Genomic DNA, 12,096 nt, shown 5'->3' with positions numbered 1-12,096 from the left:
TGAACCCGGGTATTCCAACGGCTAGGGCACTACCGAAGGTGCATAAAGAGAATATAACTATAAGACCTGTCATTAATTTCAGAAATAGCCCTACATATACGTCATCAGGAAGATGGATACTGACATTCTGCGAGTCGGAGCGTGGAATGTTAGAAGTTTGAATCGTTGTGGTAGGTTAGAGAACTGAAAAGGGAGATGGATAGGCTAAAGTTAGATGTAGTGGTATAAGTGAAGTACATTGGCAGGAAGAACAAGATTTTTGGTCAGGCGACTACCAAATTATCAACACGAAATCAAACAGGGGAAATGCAGGAGTTGGTTTAATAATGAATAAGAAAATAGGGCAGCGGGTAAGCTACTACGACCAGCATAGTGAAAGAATTATTGTCATCAAGATAGACACCAAACCAATGCCCACCACAATAGTGCAGGTCTATATGCCTACTAGTTCAGCGGATGATGAAGGAATTGAAAGAATATATGAGGAGATAGAAGATTTAATACAATATGTAAAAGGTGACGAGAATCTAATTGTGATGGGAGACTGGAATGCAGTGGCAGGCCAAGGAAGAGAAGGTAGTACAGTAGGAGAACTTGGATTGGGACAAAGGAATGAAAGAGGAAGTCTGCTGGTTGAATTCTGCACCAATCATAATTTAGTCCTTGCAAATACTTGGTTCAAACACCACAAACGACGGCGGTATACGTGGACGAGACCTGGAGACACTGGAAGGTATCAAATAGACTTCATTATGATTAGGAAGAGATTCAGAAACCAGGTGTTGGATTGCAAAACTTTTCCAGGAGCAGACATGGACTCTGACCACAACTTGTTGGTCATGAAATGCCATCTGAAGTTGAAGAAATTGAAGAAAGGAAAGAATGCAAAAAGATGGGATCTAGACAAGTTGAAAGAAAAGAGTGTGAGGGATAGTTTCAAGGAACATGTTGCACAAGGACTAAATGAAAAGGCTGATGGAAATACAATAGAGGAAGAGTGGAGAGTCATAAAAAATTAAGTCAGTAGGGCTGCTGAAGAAATGTTAGGAAGGAAGAAAAGATCAACTCAGAATCAGTGGATAACTCAGGAGATACTAGACCTGATTGATGAACGACGAAAATACAAGAATGCTAGAAACGAAGAGGGCAGAAAAGAATACAGGCGATTAAAGAATCAAGTGGATAGAAAGTGCAAGGTAGCTAAGGAAGAATGGCTGAAGGAGAAGTGCAAGGATGTCGAAGGCTGTATGGTCCTCGGAAAGGTAAATGCTGCATACAGGAAAATCAAGGAAACCTTTGGAGAAAGGAAATCTAGGTGCATGAATATTAAGAGCTCAGATGGAAAGCCACTTCTAGGGAAAGAAGACAAAGCAGAAAGATGGCAGGAGCATATCCAACAGTTGTATCAAGGTAACGATGTAGTTAATTTGGTTCTGGAACATGAAGAGGCTGTTGATGCTGGTGAAATGGGAGACCCAATTTTGAGGTCAGAGTTTGACAGAGCTGTGAGTGACCTAAATAGGAACAAGGTACCTGGAATTGATGATATTCCCTCTGAATTACTGACTGCCTTAGGAGAAACCAGCATGGCAAAGTTATTCCATTTAGTGTGCAGGATGTATGAGACAGGAGAAGTCCCATCCGATTTTCGGCAGAATGTTATTATACCTATTCCCAAGAAAGCCGGTGCTAACAGGTGTGAAAACTACCGCACCATTAGTTTAGTATCTCATGCCTGCAAAATTTTAACACATATTATTTACAGAAGAATGGAAAAACAAGTTGAAGCTGAGTTGGGAGAATAACAATTTTACTTCAGAAGAAATTTAGGAACACGTGAAGCAATCCTGACTTTACGTCTGATCTTAGAGGATGTATAATATAACTATTTATAATAGGTTATTTAAATCCGCCTTGATCAATACACTCAAATGAAAAAAACATTATTAATTAAACCATACATGTTTCGGGAAATCTCAACCATTCCCTTCATCAGTGGTCAGATCAAAGAATAACACAATATGACACAATCTTTTGTTTTACAATTTGAAGGAGTATTGTGTCCCAATACATCATGTCAAAGAGTAAAGAGAACTTATGAAATATTATAAAAATGATCAATACATACAATTTTGGTTGAACTGAATGAGAACACTATACAAATTTAGGATCTTGAAGTTTTTCTTCTTTTCTTCTTCTTTTTGTTCCTTAAATGATTATATGCTAGCCTAAACAGTGGGTTATCTTCTGTACTTTTCTCATTTAAACTTGATTCAGAATTACATTTTTGTGTAAGGTAAATTTCTAAATTTTCCAATTTCCCTTTTTGGTCGAATGTAATAATTTCATGTCATTGGAAATGTCTGTAAATTTATGATTCATTTCAACCATATGTTCTCCCATTGCCGAATATCTTTTATGTTTGACCGCATTAACGTGTTCTTTGTACCTTATAGCCAAATTTCTTCCGGACTGTCCTATGTATCGTTGGCTATAAGGTACAAAGAACACGTTAATGCGGTCAAACATAAAAGATATTCGGCAATGGGAGAACATATGGTTGAAATGAATCATAAATTTACAGACATTTCCAATGACATGAAATTATTACATTCGACCAAAAAGGGAAATTGGAAAATTTAGAAATTTACCTTTCACAAAAATGTAATTCTGAATCAAGTTTAAATGAGAAAAGTACAGAAGATAACCCACTGTTTAGGCTAGCATATAATCATTTAAGGAACAAAAAGAAGAAGAAAAGAAGAAAAACTTCAAGATCCTAAATTTGTATAGTGTTCTCATTCAGTTCAACCAAAATTGTATGTATTGATCATTTTTATAATATTTCATAAGTTCTCTTTACTCTTTGATATGATGTATTGGGACACAATACTCCTTCAAATTGTAAAACAAAAGATTGTGTCATATTGTGTTATTCTTTGATCTAACCACTGATAAAGGGAATGGTTGAGATTTCCCGAAACATGTATGGTTTAATTAATAATGTTTCTTTCATTTGAGTGTATTGATCAAGGCGGATTTAAATGAACTATTATAAATAGTTATATTATACATTCAGACCAGTCAATACGGACCAAACACAATATTTACCTATCTAGGTTAAGTTTATTAACAGTGATCTTAGAGGATCGAATTAAGAAGGACAAGCCCACGTACATGGCATTCGTAGATCTAGAAAAGGCATTCGATAATGTTGATTGGACCAAGCTATTTATGATTCTGAAGATGATAGGGATCAGATACCGAGAACGAAGAATTATCTACAATCTGTATAAAAATCAGTCTGGAGTGATAAGAATCGAAGGCTTTGAAAAAGAAGCAACAATCCAGAAAGGAGTGAGGCAAGGCTGCAGTTTGTCCCCTCTCCTTTTCAGTGTTTACATAGAACAGGCAGTAAAGGAAATCAAAGAGACATTTGGAAAGGGAATCACAGTCCAAGGAGAGGAAATCAAAACCTTGAGATTTGCCGATGATATTGTTATTTTATGAGACTGCAGAGGACCTCGAGAAGTTGCTGAATGGTATGGATGAAGTCTTGGGTAAGGAGTACAAGATGAAAATAAATGAGTCCAAAACAAAAGTAATGGAGTGCAGTCGAACGAAGGCAGGTGATGTAGGAAATATTAGATTAGGAAACAAAGTCTTAAAGGAAGTAGATGAATATTGTTACTTGGGTAGTAAAATAACTAACGATAGCAGAAGTAAGGAGGACATAAAATGCAGACTAGCACAAGCAAGGAAGAGCTTTCTCAAGAAAAGAAATTTGCTCACTTTAAACATTGATATCGGAATTAGAAAGATGTTTTTGAAGACTTTCGTGTGGAGCGTGGCATTGCGTAGAAGTGAAACATGGACGATAACTAGCTCAGAAAGAAAGAGAATAGAAGCTTTTGAAATGTGGTGTTACAGAAGAATGCTGAAGGTGAGATGGATAGATCGAATCACGAATGAAGAGATACTGAATCGAATTGGTGAGAGGAGATCGATTTGGCTAAATTTGACGAGAAGAAGAGATAGAATGATAGGACACATCTTGAGACAGCCAGGACTTGTTCAGTTGGTTTTTGAAGGAAGTGTAGGTGGTAAGAACGGTAGGGGTAGACCAAGGTATGAATATGATAAGCAGATTAGAGCAGATGTAGGATGCAGTAGTTACGTAGAAATGAAAAGGTTAGCACAGGATAGGGTGGTATGGAGAGCTGAATCAAACCAGTCTATGGACTGATGACTCAGACAACAATAAGACATCTAGATTTATACACAATTTTAAAGAAACATCATAGATTTGAGGGTAATAGGTCTGTTAAGAATTCCAAGGAATTTTGCGATCGTATTAAAGATTTAAACATGCATTCAAACCATAAGATGTATTCATTTGACGTCAAAAATATGTTCTTGAATATTTCCAGTATCAAAAACGATAAATCTTGTAAAAATAATCTACTTAAATACAGTAATTTGAGTAGGCAAGAGATAGCTGATTTTATTAATATCTTGGAGTTCGTCATGGCTAATAATTACTTTACCTTCAATGGCCAAATATATAAACAGGAAGGTCTTCCTCTGGGGGCCCCAGCTTCGGGAATTATGGTGGAAATTTATATGTATTTTCTTGAAAATAGTAAAATGGAATGGGAAGCGTTTGCTAGACTTCTGTGCTAGTATGGGTTTAGCTGTTACGAATACATTCTTCAAGCATAAGGCTATTCACCGCTACACATGGGAGGCTAGGGGTACCAGATCCATAATAGACTATATCTTAACAGACTTCGAATTCAGGAAATCTGTTAGGAATGTACGAGTTTTCCGGGGATTTTTCGATGATACAGACCACTATCTGATCTGTAGTGAACTAAGTATCTCTAGGCCTAAGGTAGAGAAAGTGAAATCTGTCTGCAAACAAATAAGGGTAGAAAATCTCCAGGACGAGGAAATTAGACGGAAGTACATGGATATGGTTAGTGAGAAGTTTCGAACAGTAGACATTAAGCAGGTTCAGGATATAGAAAGTGAATGGGCGGCATACAGGGATGCTGTAGTAGAAACAGCCAGGGAATGCCTTGGAACAACTGTGTGTAAAGATGGGTGGAATGATGAAGTGAGAGCAGCTTGTAAACGTAAAAAGAAGGGTTATCAGAAATGGCTCCAAACAAGGGCCGAGGCAGATAGGGAGTTGTATGTAGATGAAAGAAACAGAGCGAAACAAATAATTGTTGAATTCAAAAAGAAGTCATGGGAAGATTTTGGTAACAACCTGGAAAGGCTAGGTCAAGCAGCAGGGAAACCTTTCTGGACAGTAATAAAGAATCTTAGGAAGGGAGGGAAAAAGGAAATGAACAGGGTTCTGAGTAATACAGGTGAACTCATAATAGATCCCAGGGAATCACTGGAGAGGTGGAGGGAATATTTTGAACATCTTCTCAATGTAAAAGGAAATCATCCTGGTGGTGTTGTGAACAGCGAAGCTCAAGGGGAGGAGGAAAATGATGTTGGTGAAATTATGCTTGAGGAAGTGGAAAGGATGGTAAATAAACTCCATTGTCATAAGGCAGCAGGAATAGATGAAATTAGACCTGAAATGGTGAAGTATAGTGGGAAGGCAGGGATGAAATGGCTTCATAGAGTAGTAAAATTAGCGTGGAGTGTTGGTAAGGTACCTTCAGATTGGGCAAAAGCAGGAATTGCCCCTATCTATAAGCAAGGGAACAGGAAGGATTGCAACAACTATCGAGGTATCTCACTGATTAGTATACCAGGCAAAGTATTCACTGGCATCTTGGAAGGGAGGGTGCGATCAGTCGTTGAAATGAAGTTGGATGAAAACCAGTGTGGTTTCAGACCACAGAGAGGCTGTCAGGATCAGATTTTCAGTATGCGCCAGGTAATTGAAAAATGCTACGAGAGGAATAGGCAGTTGTGTTTGTTTCGTAGATCTAGAGAAAGCATATGACAGGGTACCGAGGGAAAGGATGTTCGCCATACTGGGGGACTATGGAATTAAAGTCAGATTATTAAAAGCAATCAAAGGCATTTATGTTGACAATTGGGCTTCAGTGAGAATTGATGGCAGAATGAATTCTTGGTTCAGGGTATTTACAGGGGTTAGACAAGGCTGTAATCTTTCACCTTTGCTGTTTGTAGTTTACATGGATCATCTACTGAAAGGTATAAAATGGCAGGGAGGGATTCAATTAAGTGGAAATGTAGTAAGCAGTCTGGCCTATGCTGACGACTTGGTCTTAATGGCAGATTGTGCCGAAAGCCTACAGTCTAATATCGTGGAACTTGAAAATAGGTGCAATGAGTATGGTATGAAAATTAGCCTCTCGAAGACTAAATTGATGTCAGTAGGTAAGAAAATCAACAGAATTGAATGTCAGATTGGTGATACAAAGCTAGAACAGGTGGATAATTTCAAGTATTTAGGTTGTGTGTTCTCCCAGGATGGTAATATAGTAAGTGAGATTGAATCAAGGTGCCGTAAAGCTAATGCAGTGAGCTCGCAGCTGCGATCGACTGTATTCTGTAAGAAGGAAGTCAGCTCCCAGACGAAACTATCTTTACATCGGCCTGTTTTCAGACCAACTTTGCTTTACGGGAGCGAAAGCTGGGTGGACTCAGGATATCTTATTCATAAGTTAGAAGTAACAGACATGAAAGTAGCAAGAATGATTGCTGGTACAAACAGGTGGGAACAATGGCAGGAGGGCACTCGGAATGAGGAAATAAAGGCTAATTTAGGAATGAACTCGATGGATGAAGCTGTACGCATAAACCGGCTTCGGTGGTGGGGTCATGTGAGGCGAATGGAGGAGGATAGGTTACCTAGGAGAATAATGGACTCTGGTATGGAGGGTAAGAGAAGTAGAGGTAGACCAAGACGACGATGGTTAGACTCGGTTTCTAACGATTTAAAGATAAGAGGTATAGAACTAAATGAGGCCACAACACTAATGTCAAATCGAGGATTGTGGCGACGTTTAGTAAATTCACAGAGGCTTGCAGACTGAACGCTGAAAGGCATAACAGTCTATAATGATAGGCCCATATTGTCAACACATAATCAAGTTCAGCTTGCATCATCAGTATAACTCCACCTCTTTATCAAGGAAGCTATTTTAATGTGGCATTACCACCACACTGTTTTATGTACAATATGCATATAATTTTATTCGCACAGCCACTCACATTGTTTTACAATTGAAAATTCATTGTTTTGAACAACAATTTAATCTGTGATTTTAATAGGATTTCATGCTTCATATCATGTTCACGCTGCACCATTTTAACATTGAAGATTGAAAAGACGCCATCATGCCGCGTCACAGGATACAAAGACTTATTATTCACTTATTTCAATGTGTCCTCGCCATATTTTTAATGTTTTGTATTTGTGACTGAAGATGTCCCATAAGAGGACGAAACATGTTTCACGAGTATAATTTAATGTAGTCTTTTCAATAAAGACAATCACAGTATTGTAAAGGTGGAATTATAAATTCAAATTTTCACAAGTTGCATGTTCTTAAGTAAGTACCACTTTTAAATATGGCTGCTGCAGCGCTTCGGTTGTTGTTCGGTGCATGCACGCTCCGTAAGTAGGCTAGCCACAAATGCCATCATAGAAGCATTCGTCTGTATTTACGTATGCTTTGTACATGTTGCCCATAGACATAAAATAGAAAGATCTGTACCAGGTGAGTTAAACATGTCTCGGACACTCCCAGCACTAAAAGCCATACGATAAGTAAGTGCAGAAAGTTGATGCAAATATTTGAAAAAACAGATACAATACAATTTCATCATTAAGTAATGACTTGGATGAAATTTCAAGGAGTGTTCTTTATGTAATTGTGGCAAGCAAGACATGTAGATTATCAGAAGTCGTGCTCATGCTGTGTACCGAGGGTGCTAACGGTGCGCACAAAACCAAGTGCGTAGGCAGTGCTTTGATTTTTATTGAGTGGTACAGCAATGAAGGTGGTGTGTTCCTAAGCCAAATAGTCACCGGTGACGAAACATGGGTGGCTTATGTTACGCCGAAATCAAAACTGCAATCCATGGAATGGAGACACTCAACATTACCCAAGAAAGTGAAGTGCAAGCAAACAATTTCAGCTCACAGACTCATGTGCACTGTGTTTTGGGATAGGCAGGGTGTCTTGCTTGTGGATTTTTTGCACTGGGGTGACACAGTAAATGCCGAGACTTATTGTGAGACCTAACGTAAACTCCATCGTGTAAACAAACGGTGTGGTACGTTCACAAGGGGGATTCTTTGGCTTCATGACAATGGACGACCTCACATGGCTAATCAAACCTGAGACCTCATTGCTTCTTTTGGTTGGGAACAATTTGATCACCCTCCATAAAGTCCTGACCTAGCGCCTAGTGACTACCACTTGTTGCTGCACTTGAAAAAGCATTTAGGTGGTCAGGGCCATGACGATGATGGCCTGAAAACGACCGTGCTGCAGTGGCTGGCACGTCAGGCATCAGATTTCTATGAAGATAGAATTCAGAAGCTGGTTACACGATATGATAAGTGCCTGAATATGCTTGAAACTTGCGCGTTGTGAAGTAGCTTAAGGTACAGGCTTACATGTAAACCTTTTTTTCTCTGTATCAAAATGGTATTTCATTTAAATGAACATTCCTTGTAGAAATCAAAACCAGAATTGGTATTACAAGATGTACATTTCTGGAATTAAACTCTTGTTTCCATCCGCAACCTCTGATTCAAAACTCATTGGTGTGTTCTGAGGTGTTGTATATTACTGGTGCTGCCTTGTGGTGTCAGATATACGGACACTAAAGGGTTTCATCATTGAACCAACTGCAGGCTTTTGAAATGTTGATGTATCATAGAATGTTTAAGATTGAAAACCACATCACCAGCGAGGAGGTACTCTTTCATCTGGGGAAATTATGTGAAGTCTTAGCCCTTGCAAAACACAGGAAAGAAGCCTATTTTGGTCCAAATATAGCCTGATACGACTGATCATAGAAAGCAAGATGGAAGGGAATGTGGACTGGGTGGAGGAGGTTATCCTGGACGCAGAACCTCCAACAGTGCTTTGTCATTCACGATATGGCAACACTGATAACGGGAAACACAAAATAAGAAATACTTCTTGATGGTCATCTGTGAGATGATGGCAGAAGGAAGGGAAGATATTTGCTGTTCTTCCAAGGTTACTGTTGTCAAGATTGTGCTTTGCTTCTTCTGTGGATACTGGAGTGATGGTGCTCACTAGGGCCTGTGTGATGTACCAAGAACTCTTTGTATGAGGATACAAAATTCTACTAGTTTCTTTGCTTGCATTGTACATCTGTACATATGATTAAATTGGTGTGTTTCATTATTTGATTTATATTCTAGCTTACGAATGGATGAGGAGTTGAGGCCAAGAAGACGAGAATATTACAGTGATTTTGACCACAGAGAAGATATTTCCTACAGTAAAAGGTATTGTTATCTAACATAAAAAGAATTACCGTATTTCATAGATCATTACATGTTATAAACCTCATTTTAGGTCCGTATTGAAAATTTACAGTTCAACAACAATAAAGGTGTTTTAATTTGTTCCACCTATTCAATACTTTTATTTTCACTTATAGTGGTTACATAAATAGACTCTTAGTTAAATGGGACATGTTTCGCCATCAATTAGGGGCATATTCAGCCTAAAAACAATCATCAAGAATACAGCTAATATTAAAAGTGAAAGCTAAAAGTTTAGCCAGTTATTAAAATTTGGAACATAAAAATGTGAAAAATGATACAATATATAAAGATGCTAATGGAAAACTGTCTATGATTAAACTATAATCTTGTCGGAGACTAAAACTTCTTCGATTAAAATTCTAATTAAAAACAGTTCATTTAAAATATTAGTGGAAAACCAAAGTGGTAATAATATAAAGCCAACGACATGAGGGCGTGAACACAAGCATAAGCATGATTGTCATAAATACAATCTCTCCAAGGCCGCTGATGAAATTCGTCAGCATAAAGTGAGACAGAAGCATCTGTTAAAAAATTGTAAGTGGCCCTTAGCACCAGTAGGAAATACAATTGGCTGAAACCTTGCCAGGAAATGTCAGTAGATGCAGAAATAATGTTTTATGTTAGTGGAAGTTGTTATTTGTTATCTACTGTCGTGTTGGTTGCTGCCCGTCTGTTGGCTCTGACTCAGAGTCTATTTATGTAACCACTATAAGTGAAATAAAAGTATTGAATAGGTGGAACAAATTAAAACACCTTTATTGTTGTTGAACTATTTCATAGATCATCCTATTTTTATATCCCTTTCATGATTCAGATTTAAGGGCGCAATTAAAAAAAAAAAAATGTTACAGGAAGGAGTTATTACAGAGAAATCAGCCATTAAGAGGTTCATCTCGAGATAGAATTCAGCAGTTACCCAGTTCACATCAAGAGAGGGTTCAGTCTGTTGAAGATTCACACCCAAGTAGTTCAGTGTTAAGAGATTCTGTGCCCAACTCACGCTCTTTACCACGGTAAGTGTAGTGGACATAAACTGTTTGAACACTGTTCTTCTCCATTCAAATTTTGAAACACTGATAATAATGAGGCTTTTTATAATAGTTCATTTATATTGTTATTTGCATGTACATAGTAGGAAATGGAAACTATCATGGGAAAGTTCATTAACTCTCAGAGTACTGAGGAGTAATATTTTGCTGGTTGGTGTGCACTCTAAAAGCTGTGTATCACTACCGTATTTACTTGCGTATTAGACCCCTTTTTTTCCCACTTCTACAGCCAAAAATAATAAAGGGGGTCTAATATGCGATAACCTCAAAATTTTGTGCAGCGAACACATGACTTCTAGGTTATGAAGAGCTGTAAATTGTATGTGTAAACATTCTATACTATTATTTAACAAACTTAGAATGTATTTAATTTATACTGGCTATTTTCGTCGGAAGGCAGTGTTTCTAAACGTAAAAAGACAAAAAATGGTGAACACGAATTTTAGGCCTACGGTACGTATAAAAGTCCGTTTTAGTTGCTCATATCATGTCATTCGATACATCTCATTAATTCCTCTGGTGAGGTTGACGTCGGGAAGGGCATACGGCCGTAAAAACTCGCTACGAAGATTCGTCTCACTTCATACTCGATCCCGTAGAAGGAAGGGATAAGGGTATCGTGTTATCATATAATTAAATATTGATACAAAAGAACTTAATGGCCAGTCATTTGTCTCTGTCAGTTCAGCAGTAGGCCTACCACACAGTAAACCTGATCACTGCTTTCATTTGAATTACCGCCTTGCGCCGCCAACTTCCCTGCCTTGCTACCGGCGTGTCGCCATTCTAAGTGATGTCATCTTCACTGCTATCTCTCGTCAGTCGCGTCAGCCATGCTTTATTGTTCATTCTCTTCGAGCCATGCACTGCAATCAAGAGCATGCGAGGTCCCGTCTTTTTGAACCTTTTAAAAATAATTTTGTTCCCGACTATAGAGTCTAAACAGTGTAAATCTATTCCTAGATGGTCTCTGATATTACCAGTTGGTGTATATGTAGCAGAAGCCACTCCTTCCGAATAAAGCCGTACTGTAGAAGGCATGCCAAACCATCATCTGATAACTAACTAGCGTATGTTACGAGTTGTACTTCCGAATGTAATACATAGTAACTGGAAACATTCTTTTGATAACTGCGGCTGTTGAAACAGAGCCTTATTTTTGAGTATATTTCATGCTCGTTCTCTACATTTATCACATCAGGATTTGCGTAAACAGCTGTCCATGAGATAAGACAGACAACGTTGTTTAGGTTAGGTATATTATCGCCCTGATAGTGCCAAAAGTTCAACGTAAAAAATAAAAAAAAATAACAGGAAAATATACTGCTTTTATAGATATCTACAGGTGTGGCGTTAATGAGTTTTATTATCATAATGTTTAATTTTGTACGTTCTTTGTCTCTTTTTATTAACGCATACCGAGTAAAACGATCGTTTTAATTGGATAGCTTTTATCACGTTTTAAACTTACTTTTCTCCAAATATACAGGGTTATTCACCTAACATGTTACA

The 12,096-nt window shown here is 38.0% G+C and overlaps 1 protein-coding gene across 1 annotated transcript in view; it reads left to right on the top strand.

Annotated features, from left to right (window-relative positions):
• LOC136866656 (trichohyalin) overlaps nt 1-12,096 on the top strand; it is a 185,328-nt gene that overhangs the window by 93,298 nt on the left and 79,934 nt on the right. Inside the window, exons 12-13 of the mRNA XM_067143774.2 lie at nt 9,404-9,490; nt 10,387-10,548. Of these exons, the coding sequence (XP_066999875.2) occupies nt 9,404-9,490; nt 10,387-10,548 (249 nt within the window). The remainder of the gene's footprint in view (nt 1-9,403; nt 9,491-10,386; nt 10,549-12,096) is intronic.

This window comes from Anabrus simplex, chromosome 3 (genome assembly GCF_040414725.1).
Source record: "Anabrus simplex isolate iqAnaSimp1 chromosome 3, ASM4041472v1, whole genome shotgun sequence".
NCBI lineage: Eukaryota > Metazoa > Arthropoda > Insecta > Orthoptera > Tettigoniidae > Anabrus > Anabrus simplex.
The sequence above is the reverse complement of the archived record's forward strand: the minus strand, read 5'-3'. Positions and strand labels throughout refer to the sequence as shown.